The following is a 20,984-nucleotide window of genomic DNA, read 5'->3' as shown; positions in this document are numbered from 1 at the left end:
CACATTTACTGTCAGCTTTCATCTTTCACACACTTTAAGAAACTCAGTCACCAGCTTCTGCGGTTTCTCACCGAATCAGCCATCAGTGTTGCATCACCAGCGAACAACAATCGACTCACTTCCCAGCCCTCTCATCCACAACAGACTTGCCCCTGTCTCCAAAACTCTTGTATTCACCTCCCTAACAACCCCATCCATAAGCAAATTAAACAAGCATGGAGACATCACGCACCCTGGCCGTAAGCCGACATTCACTGGGAACCAATCACTTTCGTTCTTCCTACTTTTCACTGCTTCTAGAACTTGCCTCCCACACCATATACTCTTAAAACCTTCCGCAGAGCATCTTTATCAACTCTCTCATATGCCTTTTCCACATTCACAAATCCATTTGTTTTTCTATTTCTCACATACATTCTTCAAATCAAACACCTGATCCACACAACCTCTACCATATTTGAAACCACACAGCTCTTCCCCAGTCTGGTGCTCTGTACATGCCTTCACCCTCTCAATTAATACCCTTCCATATAATTTCCAAGGAATACTCAACGAACTTATGCCTCTGTTCTTTGAACACTCAACTTTATCCCCATTGCCTTTGTACAATGGCACTATGCATCTATTCCGCCAATCCTCAGGTACTTCACCATGAGCCATGCGTACACTGAATAACCTCACCAACCAGTCCACAACAAAGTCCCCCCTAGTTTTGATAAATTCCACTGCATTACCATCCAAACCCGTAACCTTGCCGGCTTTCATCTTCCTCAAAGCTTTCACAACTTCTCTGTTTACCAAACCATTCTTCCTGACCCTCTCACTTCGCACACCACCTTGACCAATTCACCCTATATCTGCCACTCTATCATCTAACACATTCGACAGACCTTCATAATACTCACTCTATCTCCTCACATCACCACTACTTGTTATTACTTTCCCATTAGCCTTCCTCACAGATACATAACTATACATTTCAACGTTTACATACATATACATACACAGACATATACATATATAAACATGTACATGCTCATACTTGCTGCCTTCGTCCATTTCAGTCGCCTCCCCACAACACATGAAATGGCACCCTCCCCTCCTGCTCCCCCCGTGCGCGCGCGATGTACCGCTAGGAAAAGACAACAAGGGCCACATTAGTTCACACTCAGTCTCTAGCTGCCATGTGTGATGCAACGAAACCACAGCTCCCTTTCCACATCCAGGCCCCACAAAACTTTCCATGGTTTACCCCAGACGCTTCACATGCCCTGGTTCACTCCAAGACACATCGTCTCCGGTATACCACATCGTTCCAATTCACTCAATTCCTTGCACATCTTTCACCCTCCTGTATGTTCAGGCCCCGATTGCTCAAAATATTTTTCACTCCATCCTTCCACCTCTATTTGGTCTCCCACTTCTCCTCGTTTCCTCCACCTCTGACACATATATCCTCTGTCAATCTTTCCTCACTCATTCTCTCCATGTGACCACATCCTCTTCTGCTTTCTCAACCACACTCTTTTCATTACCACACCTCTCTCTTACCCTTTCATTACTTACTCAATCGAATCACCTCACACCACGTATTGTCCTCAAACATCTCATTTCAAACACATACCCCTTCGTCCGCACAAATCCTATCTATAGCCCACGCCTCGCAACTATATAACATTGTTGGAACCACTATTCCTTGGAACATACCCTTATTTGCTCTCCGAAATAACGTTCTCGCCTTCCACACGTTCTTAAACGCTCCTAGAACCTTCGCCTGCTCCCCACCCTGTGACTCTCATCCGCTTCTGTAGTTCCTCCACTACTAAATCCACTCCCAGATATTAAACACTTCACTTCCTCCAGTTTTTCTCCATTTAAACTTACCTCCCAATTGACTTGTCCCTAAACCCTACTGAACCTAATACCCTTGCTCTTATTCACATTTACTCTCAGCTTTCTTTTTTCACATACTTTACCAAACTTAGTCACCAGCTTTTGCAGTTTCTCACCCGAATGAGCCACCAGCGCTGTATCATCAGCGAACGTCAACTGACTCATTTCCCAAGCCCTCTCATCCACAACAGACTGCATACTTGCCCCTCTCTCTCCAAACCTCTTGCATTCACCTCCCTAACAACCCAACCATAAACAAATTAACGAAGAATGGAGACTCACACATCCCTGCCGCAAAACGACATTGACTGGGAGCCATTCACTTGCTTCTCTTCCTACTCGTACAAATGCCTTACATCCTCGATAAAAACTTTTCACGGCTTCTAGCAATTTGCCTCCATCACCACTTACTCTCAATACCTTCCACAGAGTATCTCTATAAACTCTGTCATATGCCTTCTCCTCATCCATAAATGCTACATGGAAATCCATTTGTTTTTCTAATTTTTTCTCACATACATTCTTCAAAGCAAACACCTGATCCACACATCCTCCACCACTTCTGAAACCACACTGCTTTTCCCCAATCTGATGCTCTGTACTTGCCTTCATCCTCTCAATCAATACCCTCCCATATAATTTCCCAGGAATACGCAACAAACTTATAGCTCTGCAATCTAAACACTCACCTTTATCTCCTTTCCATTTATACAATGGCACTATGCATGCATTCCGCCAATCCTCAGGCTTCTCACCATGAACCATACATACACTGCATATCCTCACTAATCAGTCAACAACACAGTCACCCCCTTTTTTAATAAATTCCACTGCAATACCTTCCAAAACTGCCGCCTTGCCGGCTTTCATCTTCCTTAAAGCTTTTGCTACCTCTTCTCTGTTTACCAAATCATTCTTCCTGACCCTCTCACTTCGCACACCACCTTGACCAAAACATCCTATAGCTCCCACTCGATCATCAAACACATTCAACAAACCTTCAAAATATTCACTTCATCTCCTCACTTCACCACTACTTGGTATTACCTCCCCATCTACCCCCTTTACGGATATTTCCATTTGTTGCCTCGTCTTACGCACTTTATTTACCTCCTTCCAAAACATCTTTTTATTCTGCCTAAAATTTCACGATACTCTCTCATCCCAGCTCTCATTTTCACGTCTTGCACCTTTCTCTTGACCTCCTGGCTTTTTTTTTTTTTTAATACATCTCTTTGTCATTTGCACTATTATCCTGCAAAAAGCGTCCAAATGCCTCTCTCCTCTCTTTCACTAATAATCTTACTTCTTCATCCCACCACTGACTACCCTTTCTAATCTGCCCACTTCCCACTTTTCTCATGCAACAGGCATCTTTTGCGCAAGCCATCACCGCTTCCCTAGATGCATCCCATTTCTTCCCTACTCCCATTGCGTCATTTGCTCTCACCTTTTTCCATTTTGCACTCAATCTCTCGTGGTACTTCCTCACACAAGTCGCCTTTCCAAGTTCACTTACTCCCACCCTTCTCTTCACCCCAACATTCTTCCTTATTTTCTGAAAACCTCTACAATTCTTAACCTTCGCCTCCAGAAGATAATGATCAGACATCCCTCCAGTTGCCCCTTTCAGCACATTAACCTCCAAAAGTCTCTCTTTCACACGCCTATCAATTAACAAGTAAAGGAATAACGCTCTCTGGCCATCTTTCCTACTTATGTATACATATATATATATATATACATATATTTTTTTTTTATTATACTTTGTCGCTGTCTCCCGCGTTTGCGAGGTAGCGCAAGGAAACAGACGAAAGAAATGGCCCAACCCCCCCCCCCATACACATGTATATACATACGTCCACACACGCAAATATACATACCTACACAGCTTTCCATGGTTTACCACAGACGCTTCACATGCCTTGATTCAATCCACTGAGAGCACGTCAACCCCGGTATACCACATCGCTCCAATTCACTCTATTCCTTGCCCTCCTTTCACCCTCCTGCATGTTCAGGCCCCGATCACACAAAATCTTTTTCACTCCATCTTTCTACCTCCAATTTGGTCTCCCTCTTCTCCTCGTTCCCTCCACCTCCGACACATATATCCTCTTGGTCAATCTTTCCTCACTCATTCTCTCCATGTGCCCAAACCACTTCAAAACACCCTCTTCTGCTCTCTCAACCACGCTCTTTTTATTTCCACACATCTCTCTTACCCTTACGTTACTCACTCGATCAAACCACCTCACACCACACATTGTCCTCAGACATCTCATTTCCAGCACATCCATCCTCCTGCGCACAACTCTATCCATAGCCCACGCCTCGCAACCATACAACATTGTTGGAACCACTATTCCTTCAAACATACCCATTTTTGCTTTCCGAGATAATGTTCTCGACTTCCACACATTCTTCAAGGCCCCCAGCATTTTCGCCCCCTCCCCCACCCTATGATCCACTTCCGCTTCAATGGTTCCATCCGCTGCCAGATCCACTCCCAGATCTAAAACACTTCACTTCCTCCAGTTTTTCTCCATTCAAACTCACCTCCCAATTGACTTGACCCTCAACCCTACTGTACCTAATAACCTTGCTCTTTTTCACATTTACTCTTAACTTTCTTCTTCCACACACTTTACCAAACTCAGTCACCAGCTTCTGCAGTTTCTCACATGAATCAGCCACCAGCGCTGTATCATCAGCGAACAACAACTGACTCACTTCCCAAGCTCTCTCATCCCCAACAGACTTCATACTTGCCCCTCTTTCCAAAACTCTTGCATTTACCTCCCTAACAACCCCATCCATAAACAAATTAAACAACCTTGGAGACATCACACACCCCTGCCGCAAACCTACATTCACTGAGAACCAATCACTTTCCTCTCTTCCTACACGTACACATGCCTTACATCCTCGATAAAAACTTTTCACTGCTTCTAACAACTTTCCTCCCACACCATATATTCTTAATACCTTCCACAGAGCATCTCTATCAACTCTATCATATATATATATATATATATATATATTTATATATATATATATATATATATATGTATATATATATATATATATATATATATATATATATATATATATATATATATATATATATAACATACGCACCTCCAACAGCCAGGATCGAACCCACGACCCCTGTGCAACAGGCGGGAGCGTTACCGCTAGGCTATGATCGCCCCTAATAGGGAAATGATTATTCGAATACTATGTACTCGAGTACCCTTCGTCTCACGTTGGTAAGCAACGGGGTCTACACCGGTCATTTCCCAACAGGCGCACATAGCCAGCAGATAGCATTTTACCGAACCTAACTGTACAACGCGGAGGTATATGAATACGAATAAAGTGCATACGAACGCGCATCTCATAGAACATACAAACCTCCAACAGCCAGGATCGAACCCAGGATCCCTGTGCAACAGGCGCTCCCTGTTGATATGCGTGTGGAAGAGAGACTTGGATGTTAATGTGTAGAGGGGTAGCGTAAGGGGTGTCTGATCACTATTTCTTTAGAGGTGAAGGTGAAGATTTTTGGAGGTGTTTAGAAAAGAAGAGAGACTGTTGGGGAGAATAGAGTAGTGAGTAAGTGAGCTTGGAAAGGAGACTTGTGTGAGGAAGTACCAGAAGATGTTGAGCGTGCAGAACGGCAAAAGGCGAGAGCAAATGACGTAAGGGGAGTGGGGGAGGAATGGGATGTATTTAGGGAAGCAGTGATGGCTTGCGTAAAAGATGCTTGTGGCATGTGAAGCGTGGGAGGTGAGCAAATTAGAAAGGATAGTGAGTGGAGGGATGAAGAAGTAATATTGTTAGTGAAAGAAGAGAGAGGCGTTTGGACGATTTTTGCAGGAAAGTAATGCAATTGACTAGGAAATGTGTAAACGAAAGCGGCATGAGGTCAAGAGAAAGGTGGAAGAAGTGAAAAAGAGAGCAAATGAGAGTTGGAATGAGAGATTATCATTAGAGTTCAGGGAAAATTTAAAGGTGTTTTGGAGTGAAGTAAATAAAGTGCGTAAGTCAAGAGAACAAATGTGAACATTAGTGAAGGGGGCAAATGGGGAGGCAATAACAAGTAGTGATGAAGCGAGAAGGAGTTGGAGTATTTTGAAGGTTGGTTGAATGTGTTGGATGATAGAGTGGCAGATATAGGGTGTTTAGGTTGGTTGAATGTGTTGGATGATAGAGTGGCAGATATAGGGTGTTTAGGTTGGTTGAATGTGTTGGATGATAGAGTGGCAGATATAGGGTGTTTTAGTCGGGGTGGTGGGCAGAGTGAGAGGGGTAAAGGAGAATGGTTTTGTAAACAGAGAGGGGATAGTCAAAACTTTGCGGAAGATGAAAGCCGGCAAGGCAGTGGGTTTGGATAGTATTGCAGTGAAATTTATAAAAAAAGAAAAAAAGAGGGAGACTGTGTTGTTGATTGGTTGTTAATGATATTCAATGTATGCCTGAGGACTGGCGGAATGCATGAATAGTGCCACTGTACAAAGGTAAAGGGATAAAAGTGAGTGTTCAAATTACAAAGGCATAGCTTGTTGAGTGTTCCTTGGAAATTATATGGGAGGGTATTGATTGATAGGGTGAAGGCAGGTACAGAGAGCATCAGACTGGGGTAGAGCAGTGTGGTTTCAGAAGTGGTAGAGGATGTGTGGATCAAGTGTTTGCTTTGAAGAATGTATGTGAGAAATACTTAGAAAAACAGATGGATTTGTATGTAGTATTTATGGATCTGGAGAAGACATATGATAGCGATGATAGAGATGCTTTGTGGAAGGTATTAAGAATATATGGTGTGGGAGGTAAGTTGCCAGAAGCAGTGAAAAGTTTTATCGAGGATGTAAGGCATGTGTAGGAGTACGAAGAGAGGAAAGTGATTCGTTCCCATTGAATATCGGTTTGCGGCAGGGATGCGTGATGTCTCCATGGTTATTTAATATGTTTATGGATGGGGTTGTTAGGAAGTTCAATGCAAGAGTTTTGGATAGAGGGGCATGTATGTTATTCGCTGATGATACAGCGCTGGTTGGTGATTCGGTGAAAAACTGCACAAGTTGGTGACTGAGTTTGGTAAAGTGTGTAAAAGAAGAAGGTTGAGAGTAAATGTGAATAAGAGAAAAACTGGAGGAAGAGAAGTGTTTTAGATATGTGGGAGTGGATTTGGCAGCGGATGGAACCATAGAAGCGGAGGTTAGTCACAGGGTGGAGGATGGAGGGAAAGTTCTGGGAGCGTTGAAGAATGCTATCTCGGAGGGCAAAAATGGGTATGTTTGAAGGAATAGTGGTTCCAACAATGTTATATGCTTGCGAGGCATGGGCTGTAGATGCGGTTGTGCGGAGAAGGGTGGATGTGTTGGAAATGAAATGTTTGGGGACAATATGTGGTGTAAGGTGGTTTGGTCGAGTAAATAGTGAAAGAGGTAAGATAGATGTATGGAAATAAAAAGAGTGTGGTTGAGAGAGCAGAAGAGGGTGTTTTGAAATGGTTTGACACATGGAGAGAATGAGTAAGGAAAGACTGACAAAGAGAATATATGTGTCGAGGTGGAGGGAAGAAGGGGAAGGATGAAGCGAAAAAGATTATGAGCGATCGGGGCCTGAACATGCAAGCAATAGAGCGAATTGGAATGATATGGTATACCAGGGTCGACATTCTGTCAATGGATTGAACCAGCGCATGTCAAGTGTTTGGAGTAAATCATGGAAAGGTCTATGGGGCGTATATGTGGAAAGGAGGTTGTGGTTTCGGTGCATTACACATGATAGCTAAAGACTGAGTGTGAACGAATGTGGCCGTTTTTGTGTGTTTCTGGTGGTGGTGGTGGTGGTGGTGGTTTGGGGGGGGACTATTTCGTGTGTGGCGTGGTGGTGACGGGAATAGATTAAGCCAGCCAGTGTGGATACGTACATGTGTATAGATGTATGTTTGTGTCTGTATATGTATGTATACGTTGAAATGTATATGAATGTATATGTGCGTCTGTGGGCGTTTATGTATTTACACGTTTATGAAGGGTGGGCTGGGCAATTCTTTCGTCTGTTTCCTTGCGCTACCTCGCTAGCGCGGGAGACGGCGGTTAAGTATGATAAAAGAAAGATAAAAAGTCTTCTACTCTCATTTTCTCCGTATTCTTGAGAGCGGGAAAACAAAAAAGTAAATGAGACTCAACAACACGAGACGAAGTAGTTGTATGAAACTAAATGATATGTATTCAGCACGGTCAGTGAGGTGGGGTACATCGTTCTCGGGCTCGGGGATCCGAAAGGCAGCCCGGGAATTTCCTTGGATCTCAGAGAATGTTTGCATGTATTGAAGACTAGCATTCACATTTTGTGAGATAATTATGATATTCTTAAAGGACATGTGGAGTAGAAACAACTGAATTGTAATACGTAAGTGAACAGAATGTGAAAATTTTCTTAAAGAGGATCCGAAAGAAACTTAGTCCCCCCCCCTGATCAAACTTTTTTCAAGAGGCCATGAAATTTAGGACAAGGAAGAAGAACGTAATGGAAATGTGGTTGACGAAAGAGAAACACATATTTTGCTTAGATAAAGAAAGCGTGCCACGTTCTATTTTACAGATCAAAGGCTTCCGTTCTCAGTGGTTGGATATGAATGGATTACCTCACACCACATAGGCCAACAAATCTAAACCCAGGTCTTGGAGTTCTCGTTTTCTACAACCGAAAAAAAAACACGGAAACATTTGTAGGCGTAGTGAGGCTTCACACACTGATTAATGCGCTCCTGTAAGATCGGTCAGTTCACACTGGCCGCAGAGATCGTACAAACCTATTGTCATTGTCGTCATGAGTGCAGTAATGACTATGAACAGTTGATTGTGGACAACAGGTGGGTTCACTCACAGTGCTGGCCCACCACGCTCCACAGACAGGCGCCGACGTGACATCCTGTGAGTCCGACCAGGTGGACATCTCCCGCTGTCGACCGCACCTTCAACCAGGCAACACACTCGACCACACCCGTGATCTCGAAGATACTCTTCACATCTATGGTATCATTATAGTGCGTGAGACAGCCAATATGAATTAAACCTCAACGTAAGAGTGAAAGAAAACCTACAATTTAACCTCACACCAAAGGAAACGACCAAGGTCACTAATGCTGTCATAGAAAGTGCGACGATCATCTTACTTCACTTTCTACTTTACGTATTTGCGCATCAAATCAGCTTCACGTAATTCCTCGGCTATATCCGTTTCTTTGATCATTGTCTTCGTTCACATCACTTTAGCCCCATTTTCATATCATCATCGCTATTGCAGCCCATATTAAATGTCCATATTTTTCTCTTTTTCTTTGTTAGCCTGTTTTACACACCCTCTCCTGCTCTCCCATCTCCTTCTTCTTATGTTCATTTCTGCTTCTTTCTTCCATCCAAAGTGTCTTATGCCTTCTTATAGCAGTTCTTTTTTTTCTCCAGTTTTTAGCCTTTCACAAGTTTCTTGCTAGTCCTGCAACTCGTTGTATTAATTTTCATTCAAAATATAAATATTTACCAGAATCCTTATCAACCTCAACCATTAAAATTTGTGGTATAATCACACACACACACACACACACACACACACACACACACACATATATATATATATATATATATATATATATATATATATATATATATATATATATATATATATATATATATATATATATATATATATATATTTTTTTTTTTTTTCTTTTTTTTTTTTTTGCTTTGTCGCTGTCTCCCGCGTTTGCGAGGTAGCGCAAGGAAACAGACGAAAGAAATGGCCCAACCCACCCCCATACACATGTATATACATACGTCCACACACGCAAATATGCATACCTACACAGCTTTCCATGGTTTACCCCAGACGCTTCACATGCCTTGATTCAATCCACTGACAGCACTTCAACCCCGGTATACCACATCGCTCCAATTCACTCTATTCCTTGCCCTCTTTTCACCCTCCTGCATGTTCAGGCCCCGATCACACAAAATCTTTTTCACTCCATCTTTCCACCTCCAATTTGGTCTCCCTCTTCTCCTCGTTCCCTCCACCTCCGACACATATATCCTCTTGGTCAATCTTTCCTCACTCATTCTCTCCATGTGACCAAACCATTTCAAAACACCCTCTTCTGCTCTCTCAACCACGCTCTTTTTATTTCCACACATCTCTCTTACCCTTACGTTACTTACTCGATCAAACCACCTCACACCACACATTGTCCTCAAACATCTCATTTCCAGCACATCCATCCTCCTGCGCACAACTCTATCCATAGTCCACGCCTCGCAACCATACAACATTGTTGGAACCACTATTCCTTCAAACATACCCATTTTTGCTTTCCGAGATAATGTTCTCGACTTCCACACATTCTTCAAGGCTCCCAGAATTTTCGCCCCCTCCCCCACCCTATGATCCACTTCCGCTTCCATGTTTCCATCCGCTGCCAGATCCACTCCCAGATATCTAAAACACTTCACTTCCTCCAGTTTTTCTCCATTCAAGCTCACCTCCCAATTGACTTGACCCTCAACCCTACTGTACCTAATAACCTTGCTCTTATTCACATTTACTCTTAACTTTCTTCTTTCACACACTTTACCAAACTCAGTCACCAGCTTCTGCATATGCTCACATGAATCAGCCACCAGCGCTGTATCATCAGCGAACAACAACTGACTCACTTCCCAAGCTCTCTCATCCCCAACAGACTTCATCCTTGCCCCTCTTTCCAAAACTCTTGCATTCACCTCCCTAACAACCCCATCCATAAAGAAATTAAACAACCATGGAGACATCACACACCCCTGCCGCAAACCTACATTCACTGAGAACCAATCACTTTCCTCTCTTCCTACACGTACACATGCCTTACATCCTCGATAAAAACTTTTCACTGCTTGTAACAACTTGCCTCCCACACCATATATTCTTAATACCTTCCACAGAGCATCTCTATCAACTCTATCATATGCCTTCTCCAGATCCATAAATGCTACATACAAATCCATTTGCTTTTCTAAGTATTTCTCACATACATTCTTCAAAGCAAACACCTGATCCACACATCCTCTACCACTTCTGAAACCACACTGCTCTTCCCCAATCTGATGCTCTGTACATGCCTTCACCCTCTCAATCAATACCCTCCCATACAATTTGCCAGGAATACTCAACAAACTTATACCTCTGTAATTTGAGCACTCACTCTTATCCCCTTTGCCTTTGTACAATGGCACTATGCACGCATTCCGCCAATCCTCAGGCACCTCACCATGAGTCATATATACATTAAATAACCTTACCAACTAGTCAACAATACAGTCACCCCCTTTTTTTAATAAATTCCACTGCAATACCATCCAAACCTGCTGCCTTGCCGGCTTTCATCTTCCGCAAAGCTTTTACTACCTCTTCTCTGTTTACCAAATCATTCTCCCTAACCCTCGCACTTTGCACACCACCTCGACCAAAACACCCTATATCTGCCACTCTATCATCAAACACATTCAAGAAACCTTCAAAATACTCACTCCATCTCCTTCTCACATCACCACTACTTGTTATCACCTCCCCATTTGCGCCCTTCACTGAAGTTCCCATTTGCTCCCTTGTCTTACGGACTTTATTTACCTCCTTCCAGAACATCTTTTTATTCTCCCTAAAATTTAATGATACTCTCTCACCCCAACTCTCATTTGCCCTTTTTTTTCACCTCTTGCACCTTTCTCTTGACCTCCTGTCTCTTTCTTTTATACTTCTCCCACTCAATTTCATTTTTTCCCTGCAAAAATCGTCCAAATGCCTCTCTCTTCTCTTTCACTAATACTCTTACTTCTTCATCCCACCACTCACTACCCTTTCTAATCAACCCACCTCCCACTCTTCTAATGCCACAAGCATCTTTTGCGCAATCCATCACTGATTCCCTAAATACATCCCGTTCCTCCTCCACTCCCCTTACTTCCATTGTTCTCACCTTTTACCATTCTGTACTCAGTCTCTCCTGGTACTTCCTCACACAAGTCTCCTTCCCAAGCTCACTTACTCTCACCACCCTCTTCACCCCAACATTCACTCTTCTTTTCGGGAAACCCATACAAATCTTCACCTTAGCCTCCACAAGATAATGATCAGACATCCCTCCAGTTGCACCTCTCAGCACATTAACATCCAAAAGTCTCTCTTTCGCGCGCCTGTCAATTAACACTTAATCCAATAACGCTCTCTGGCCATCTCTCCTACTTACATAAGTATACTTATGTATATCTCGCTTTTTAAACCAGGTATTCCCAATCATCAGTCCTTTTTCAGCACATAAATCTACAAGCTCTTCACCATTTCCATTTACAACACTGAACACCCCATGTATACCAATTATTCCCTCAACTGCCACATTACTCACCTTTGCATTCAAATCACCCAACACTATAACCCGGTCTCGTGCATCAAAACCACTAACACACTCATGCAGCTGCTCCCAAAACACTTGCCTCTCATGATCTTTCTTCTCATGCCCAGGTGCATATGCACCAATAATCACCCATCTCTCTCCATCAACTTTCAGTTTTACCCATATTAATCGAGAATTTACTTTCTTACATTCTATCACATACTTCCACAACTCCTGTTTCAGGAGTACTGCTACTCCTTCCCTTGCTCTTGTCCTCTCACTAACCCCTGACTTTACTCCCAATACATTCCCAAACCACTCTTCCCCTTTACCCTTGAGCTTCGTTTCACTCAGAGCCAAAACATCCAGGTTCCTTTCCTCAAACATACTACCTATCTCTCCTTTTTTCACATCTTGGTTGCATCCACACACATTTAGGCACCCCAATCTGAGCCTTCGAGGAGGATGAGCACTCTCCGCGTGACTCCTTCTTCTGTTTCCCATTTTAGAAAGTTAAAAAAATACAAGGAGGGGAGGATTTCTTGCCCCCCGCTCCCGTCCCCTCTAGTCGCTTTCTACGACACGCGAGGAATGCGTGGGAAGTATTCTTTCACCCCTATCCCCAGGGATAATATACATATATATATACACATACACACACATACACACACACGCACACATACACACAGACACATATATATATATACATGTGAAAAATGTAAGAAACAATTTAGAAAACTGAAACTTCTAGCTTGAAATGAAATGAAAAAATGAATGTCACATAATGGTTCAACCTTCTATATATATATATATATATATATATATATATATATATATATATATATATATATATATATATATATATATATATAGAAGAAAGTTGCATTTCTCTCTGTCCCACGAGGACAAGAGATCACTGGTGACCAGCGGGCATATTTTGCTTCTTTCTCTAAAAAGTCTGGAGAAGCATCTTTGCCTAAATCATCTGTTGATTGTGAAAAAGAAGAAAAGCGTACTGAAATTAAGGACAAAGAGGAAATAGAATGCATAACTTTGGAATAAATTTAGTTAAAGGTGGTATTCCGAGATTAATTTTACTTAGAATTTTCAGATTTTTGTGAAACATTGATAAACCATACATTTCTTATGGGATGTATACTATACATCACTTGCACTTTGAACTGAGTTTTTCAGTTGTATTGATTATTTATTACAAAAAGCCTGAATTTTACTGATAAATCAACCTTATATTTCAGACTATCGAATCCTTCATTATTCTAACAGTAGTTTTGTGTGTATCTGTTACTAATTCCTTTTATTTATTCAATTCTATCATTTTTATATTGCTCTTGAAATTTAAGGTTTTTATGATTTACTTGGGGGGTTAATAGAAAATGTGTATACCTTAGAATATTTTGCTTGCAGCCATTAGATAATTTGTTTATTCATTGTCTTTTATTTAGAAAGAATATAGCTTGCTGCATGGATTGATGATTTAGGAAACATATCCTTGCATTAGTGAAATCATTCTTTGCATTGCAAAAGATTTCAGAACAAATACCAGTTCTGATATTGGGAAAAGAATACTTGTGTTCAGGCACGTTTCTGTGTAACATAATTATGTTTATATATACTGTATAGTGGTGTCAGTGTATTACTTGGATAACAACATCAGGGTTACATATAAAAGTAAGGCAAGTTTACACATTTCAGAGCTATTAAAGGTAGAAGAGTGCTTTCAATTTTCTGTGTCCCATCTTGACTTTCATAATCTTATTTCTGGTGAAACATTACAAATGCATTTATTCACATGCATGCTGTGCAATGTGCTAAGGGGTAGGGGTGCTATTTAAGACAAGAAAGCACTGTGAATGATAAGCAAAATTTGATATTTGCTGGCTATTGGTTAATGTATGATGTCTAACAAGAAAAGTTATTTATGCTAGGTGAGTTGAGCAGTTATTTCTTTCTATGTTGGCATATGTGCAGTATTAAGCTGTGCTGTAAATGCTGTCTTTGAATAGCATTGTTGATCTGGAAAAAGTGAAATATGTTTTAGATCGCTCAAAATATTTTAAGATTTTCATACAGAAATGAACAGAATGAGAGTTGGATAAGTATGTAGCATTTATGGATCTGGAGAAGGCATATGATAGAGTTGATAGAGATGCTCTGTGGAAGGTATTAAGAATATATGGTGTGGGAGGCAAGTTGTTAGAAGCAGTGAAAAGTTTTGATCGAGGATGTAAGGCATGTGTATGTGTAGGAAGAGAGGAAAGTGATTGGTTCTCAGTGAATGTAGGTTTGCGGCAGGGGTGTGTGATGTCTCCATGGTTGTTTAATTAGTTTATGGATGGGGTTGTTAGGGAGATGAATGCAAGAGTTTTGGAAAGAGGGGCAAGTATGAAGTCTGTTGGGGATGAGAGAGCTTGGGAAGTGAGTCAGTTGTTGTTCGCTGATGATACAGCGCTGGTGGCTGATTCATGTGAGAAACTGCAGAAGCTGGTGACTGAGTTTGGTAAAGTGTGTGAAAGAAGAAAGTTAAGAGTAAATGTGAATAAGAGCAAGGTAATTAGGTACAGTAGGATTGAGGGTCAAGTCAATTGGGAGGTAAGTGTGAAGGGAGAAAAACTGGAGGAAGTAAAGTGTTTTAGATATCTGGGAGTTGATATCTGGCAGCGGATGGAACCATGGAACCAGAAGTGGATCATAGGGTGGGGGAGGAGGCAAAAATCCTGGGAGCCTTGAAGAATGTGTGGAAGTCGAGAACATTATCTCGGAAAGCAAAAATGGGTATGTTTGAAGGAATAGTGGTTCCAACAATGTTGTATGGTTGCGAGGCGTGGGCTATGGATAGAGTTGTGCGCAGTAGGATGGATGTACTGGAAATGAGATGTGTGAGGACAATGTGTGGTGTGAGGTGGTTTGATCGAGTAAGTAATGTAAGGGTAAGAGAGATGTGTGGAAATAAAAAGAGCGTGGTTGAGAGAGCAGAAGAGGGTGTTTTGAAATGGTTTGAGCACATGGAGAGAATGAGTGAGGAAAGATTGACAAAGAGGATATATGTGTCGGAGGTGGAGGGAAGGAGGAGTAGTTGGAGAACAAATTGGAGGTGGAAAGATGGAGTGAAAAAGATTTTGTGTGATCGGGGCCTGAACATGCAGGAAGGTGAAAGGAGGGCAAGGAATAGAGTGAATTGGATCGATGTGGTATACCGGGGTTGACGTGCTGTCAGTGGATTGAATCAGGGCATGTGAAGCGTCTGGGGTAAACCATGGAAAGCTGTGTAGGTATGTACATTTGCGTGTGTGGACGTATATATAAACATGTGTATGGGGGCGGGTTGGGCCATTTCTTTCGTCTGTTTCCTTGCGCTACCTCGCAAACGCGGAAGACAGCGACAAAGCAAAAAAAAAGAATATATATACATATATGTATATATATATATATATATATATATATATATATATATATATATATATATATATATATATATATATATATATATATATATATATATATATATATATATATATATATATATATATTCCTCCCCTCTCAGTTTTTTTTAATTTTCCAAAAGAAAGAACAGAGAAGGGCGCCAGATGAGGGTATTCCCTCAAAGTTCCAGTCCTCTGTTCTTAACGCTACCTTGATAACGCGGGAAATGGCGAATAGTATGAATAAATAGATAATATATATATATATATATATATATATATATATATATATATATATATATATATATATATATATATATATATATATATATATATATATATATATATATATATATATATATATATATATATATATATATATATATATATATATATATATATATATATATATATATATATATATATATATATATATATATATATAAATATATATATACATATATATATACATATATATATATATATATATATATATATATATATATATATATATATATATATATATATATATATATATATATATATATATATATATATATATATATATATATATATATATATATATATATATATATATATATATATATATATATATATATATATATATATATATATATATATATATATATATATATATATATATATATATATATATATTTATGTATATATATGTATATATATATATATATATATATATACATGTATATATATATATATAATATATATATATATATATATATATATATATATATATATATATATATATATATATATATATATATATATATATATATATATATATATATATATATATATATATACATGTATATATATATATATATATATATATATATATATATATATATATATATATATATATATATATATATATATATATATATATATATATATATATATATATATATATATATATATATATATATATATATATATATATATATATTTCCAAACCACTCTTCCCCTTTACCCTTGAGCTTCGTTTCACTCAGAGCCAAAACATCCAGGTTCCTTTCCTCAAACATACTACCTATCTCTCCTTTTTTCACATCTTGGTTACATCCACACACATTTAGGCACCCCACTCTGAGCCTTCGAGGAGGATGAGCACTCCCCGCGTGACTCCTTCTTCTGTTTCCCATTTTAGAAAGTTAATACAAGGAGGGGAGGATTTCCGGCCCCCCGCTCCCGTCCCCTCTAGTCGCTTTCTACGACACGCGAGGAATACGGGGGAAGTATTCTTTCACCCCTATCCCCAGGGATAATATACATATATAAACACACACACACACACACACACACACACACACACACACACACACGCACACACACACACACACACACACATACATATATATACATATGAAAAATGTAAGAAACAATTTAGAAAACAAACTTTTAGCTTGAAATGAATGAAAAATGAACGTCACATAATGGTTCAACCTCTGGTTATGGAAAAGGAAATGTACAATTTATTCACACAAACGTCAATAGCAGTTCTCATCAATTTCACCACTGAATCAATAAGCTTCAATGTCTAAGCTACATTTTTCTCCAAGGTTTGTTGAATGTGTCTGATGACAGAGTGGCAGATATAGTGTGTTTGGGTCGAGGTGGTGTGCAAAGTGAGAGGGTTAGGGAAAATGATTTGGTAAACAGAGAAGAGGTAGTAAAAGCTTTGCGGAAGATGAAAGCCGGCAAGGCAGCAGGTTTGGATGGTATTGCAGTGGAATTTATTAAAAAAGGGGGTGACTGTATTGTTGACTGGTTGGTAAGGTTATTTAATGTATGTATGACTCATGGTGAGGTGCCTGAGGATTGGCGGAATGCTTGCATAGTGCCATTGTACAAAGGCAAAGGGGATAAGAGTGAGTGCTCAAATTACAGAGGTATAAGTTTGTTGAGTATTCCTGGTAAATTATATGGGAGGGTACTGATTGAGAGGGTGAAGGCATGTACAGAGCATCAGATTGGGCAAGAGCAGTGTGGTTTCAGAAGTGGTAGAGGATGTGTGGATCAGGTGTTTGCTTTGAAGAATGTATGTGAGAAATACTTAGAAAAGCAAATGGATTTGTATGTAGCATTTATGGATCTGGAGAAGGCATATGATAGAGTTGATAGAGATGCTCTGTGGAAGGTATTAAGAATATATGGTGTGGGAGGCAAGTTGTTAGAAGCAGTGAAAAGTTTTTATCGAGGATGTAAGGCATGTGTACGTGTAGGAAGAGAGGAAAGTGATTGGTTCTCAGTGAATGTAGGTTTGCGGCAGGGGTGTGTGATGTCTCCATGGTTGTTTAATTTGTTTATGGATGGGGTTGTTAGGGAGGTAAATGCAAGAGTTTTGGAAAGAGGGGCAAGTATGAAGTCTGTTGGGGATGAGAGAGCTTGGGAAGTGAGTCAGTTGTTGTTCGCTGATGATACAGCGCTGGTGGCGGATTCATGTGAGAAACTGCAGAAGCTGGTGACGGAGTTTGGTAAAGTGTGTGGAAGAAGAAAGTTAAGAGTAAATGTCAATAAGAGCAAGGTTATTAGGTACAGTAGGGTTGAGGGTCAAGTCAATTGGGAGGTGAGTTTGAATGGTGAGAGGCTGGAGGAAGTGAAGTGTTTTAGATATCTGGGAGTGGATCTGTCAGCGGATGGAACCATGGAAGCGGAAGTGGATCATAGGGTGGGGGAGGGGGCGAAAATTTTGGGAGCCTTGAAAAATGTGTGGAAGTCGAGAACATTATCCCGGAAAGCAAAAATGGGTATGTTTGAAGGAATAGTAGTTCCAACAATGTTGTATGGTTGCGAGGCGTGGGCTATGGATAGAGTTGTGCGCAGGAGGATGGATGTGCTGGAAATGAGATGTTTGAGGACAATGTGTGGTGTGAGGTGGTTTGATCGAGTAAGTAACGTAAGGGTAAGAGAGATGTGTGGAAATAAAAAGAGCGTGGTTGAGAGAGCAGAAGAGGGTGTTTTGAAATGGTTTGGGCACATGGAGAGAATGAGTGAGGAAAGATTGACCAAGAGGATATATGTGTCGGAGGTGGAGGGAACGAGGAGAAGAGGGAGACCAAATTGGAGGTGGAAAGATGGAGTGAAAAGGATTTTGTGTGACCGGGGCCTGAACATGCAGGAGGGTGAAAGGAGGGCAAGGAATAGAGTGAATTGGAGCGATGTGGTATACAGGGGTTGACGTGCTGTCAGTGGATTGAATCAAGGCATGTGAAGCGTCTGGGGTAAACCATGGAAAGCTGTGTAGGTATGTATATTTGCGTGTGTGGACGTGTGTATGTACATGTGTATGGGGGGGGTTGGGCCATTTCTTTCGTCTGTTTCCTTGCGCTACCTCGCAAACGCGGGAGACAGCGACAAAGAATAAAAAAAAAAAAAAAAATATATATATATATATATATATATATATATATATATATATATATATATATATATATATATATATATATATATATATATATATATATATATATATGGTAAGGTTATTTAATGTATGTATGACTCAAGGTGAGGTGCCTAAGGATTGGCGGAATGCGTGCATAGTGCCATTGTACAAAGGCAAAGGGGATAAGAGTGAGTGCTCAAATTACACAGGTATAAGTCTGTTGAGTATTCCTGGTAAATTATATGGGAGGGTATTGATTGAGAGGGTGAAGTCATGTACAGAGCATCAGATTGGGGAAGAGCAGAGTGGTTTCAGAAGTGGTAGAGGATGTGTTGATCAGGTGTTTGCTTTGAAGAATGTATGTGAGAAATACTTAGAAAAGCAAATGGATTTGAATGTAGCATCTATGGATCTGGAGAAGGCATATGATAGAGTTGATAGAGATGCTCTGTGGAAGGTATTAAGAATATATGGTGTGGGAGGCAAGTTGTTAGAAGCAGTGAAAAGTTTTTATCGAGGATGTAAGGCATGTGTACGTGTAGGAAGAGAGGAAACTGATTGGTTCTCAGTAAATGTAGGTTTGCGGCAGGGGTGTGTGATGTCTCCATGGTTGTTTAATTTTTTTATGGATAGGGTTGTTAGGGAGGTGAATGCAAGAGTTTTGGAAAGAGGGGCAAGTATGAAGTCTGCTGGGGATGAGAGAGCTTGGGAAGTGAGTCAGTTGTTGTTCGTTGATGATACAGCGTTGGTGGCTCATTCATGTGAGAAACTGCAGAAGCTGGTGACTGAGTTTGGTAAAGTGTGTGAAAGAAGAAAGTTAAGAATAAATGTGAATAAGAGCAAAGTAATTAGGTACAGTAGGGTTGAGGGTCAAGTCAATTGGGAGGTAAGTTTGAATGGAGAAAAACTGGTGGAAGTAAAGTGTTTTAGGTATCTGGGTGTGGATCTGGCAGCGGATGGAACCATGGAAGCGGAAGTGGAGCATAGGGTGGGGAGGTGGCGAAAATCCTGGGAGCCTTGAAGAATGTGTGGAAGTCGAGAACATTATCTCGGAAAGCAAAAATGGGTATGTTTGAAGGAATAGTGGTTCCAACAATGTTGTATGGTTGGGAGGCATGGGCTATGGATAGAGTTGTGCACAGGAGGATAGATGTGCTGGAAATGAGATGTTTGAGGACAGTATGTGGTGTGAGGTGGTTTGATCGAGTAAGTAACGTAAGGGTAAGAGAGATGTGTGGAAAAAAAAAGAGCGTGGTTGAGAGAGCAGAAGAGGGTGTTTTGAAATGGTTTGGGCACATGGAGAGAATGAGTGAGGAAAGATTGACCAAGAGGATATATGTGTCGGAGGTGGAGGGAACGAGGAGAAGTGGTAGACCAAATTGGAGGTGGAAAGATGGGGTGAAAAAGATTTTGTGTAATCGGGGCCTGAACATGCTGGAGGGTGAAAGGAGGGCAAGGAATAGAGTGAATTGGATCGATGTGGTATACCGGGGTTGACGTGCTGTCAGTGGATTGAATCAGGGCATGTGAAGCGTCTGGGGTAAACCATGGAAAGCTTTGTAGGTATGTTTATTTGCGTGTGTTGACGTATGTATATACATGAATATGGGGGTGGGTTTGGCCATTTCTTTCGTCTGTTTCCTTGCGCTACCTCGCTAACGCGGGAGACAATCGACAAAGCAAAAAAAAAAAAAAAAAATATATATATATATATATATATATATATATATATATATATATATATATATAATATATATATATATATATATATATATATATATATATATATATATATATA

The 20,984-nt window shown here is 40.3% G+C and overlaps 1 protein-coding gene across 1 annotated transcript in view; it reads left to right on the top strand.

Moving 5' to 3' along the window:
- LOC139755697 (uncharacterized) overlaps positions 1-20,984 on the top strand; it is a 705,696-nt gene that overhangs the window by 557,616 nt on the left and 127,096 nt on the right. The window contains exon 13 of the mRNA XM_071674343.1: positions 8,780-8,953. Within this exon, the coding sequence (XP_071530444.1) occupies positions 8,780-8,953 (174 nt within the window). The remainder of the gene's footprint in view (positions 1-8,779; positions 8,954-20,984) is intronic.

The sequence above is a fragment of the Panulirus ornatus genome, chromosome 19 (assembly GCF_036320965.1).
Source record: "Panulirus ornatus isolate Po-2019 chromosome 19, ASM3632096v1, whole genome shotgun sequence".
Lineage (NCBI taxonomy): Eukaryota > Metazoa > Arthropoda > Malacostraca > Decapoda > Palinuridae > Panulirus > Panulirus ornatus.
This window is presented reverse-complemented; position numbering and strand designations above follow the sequence as displayed.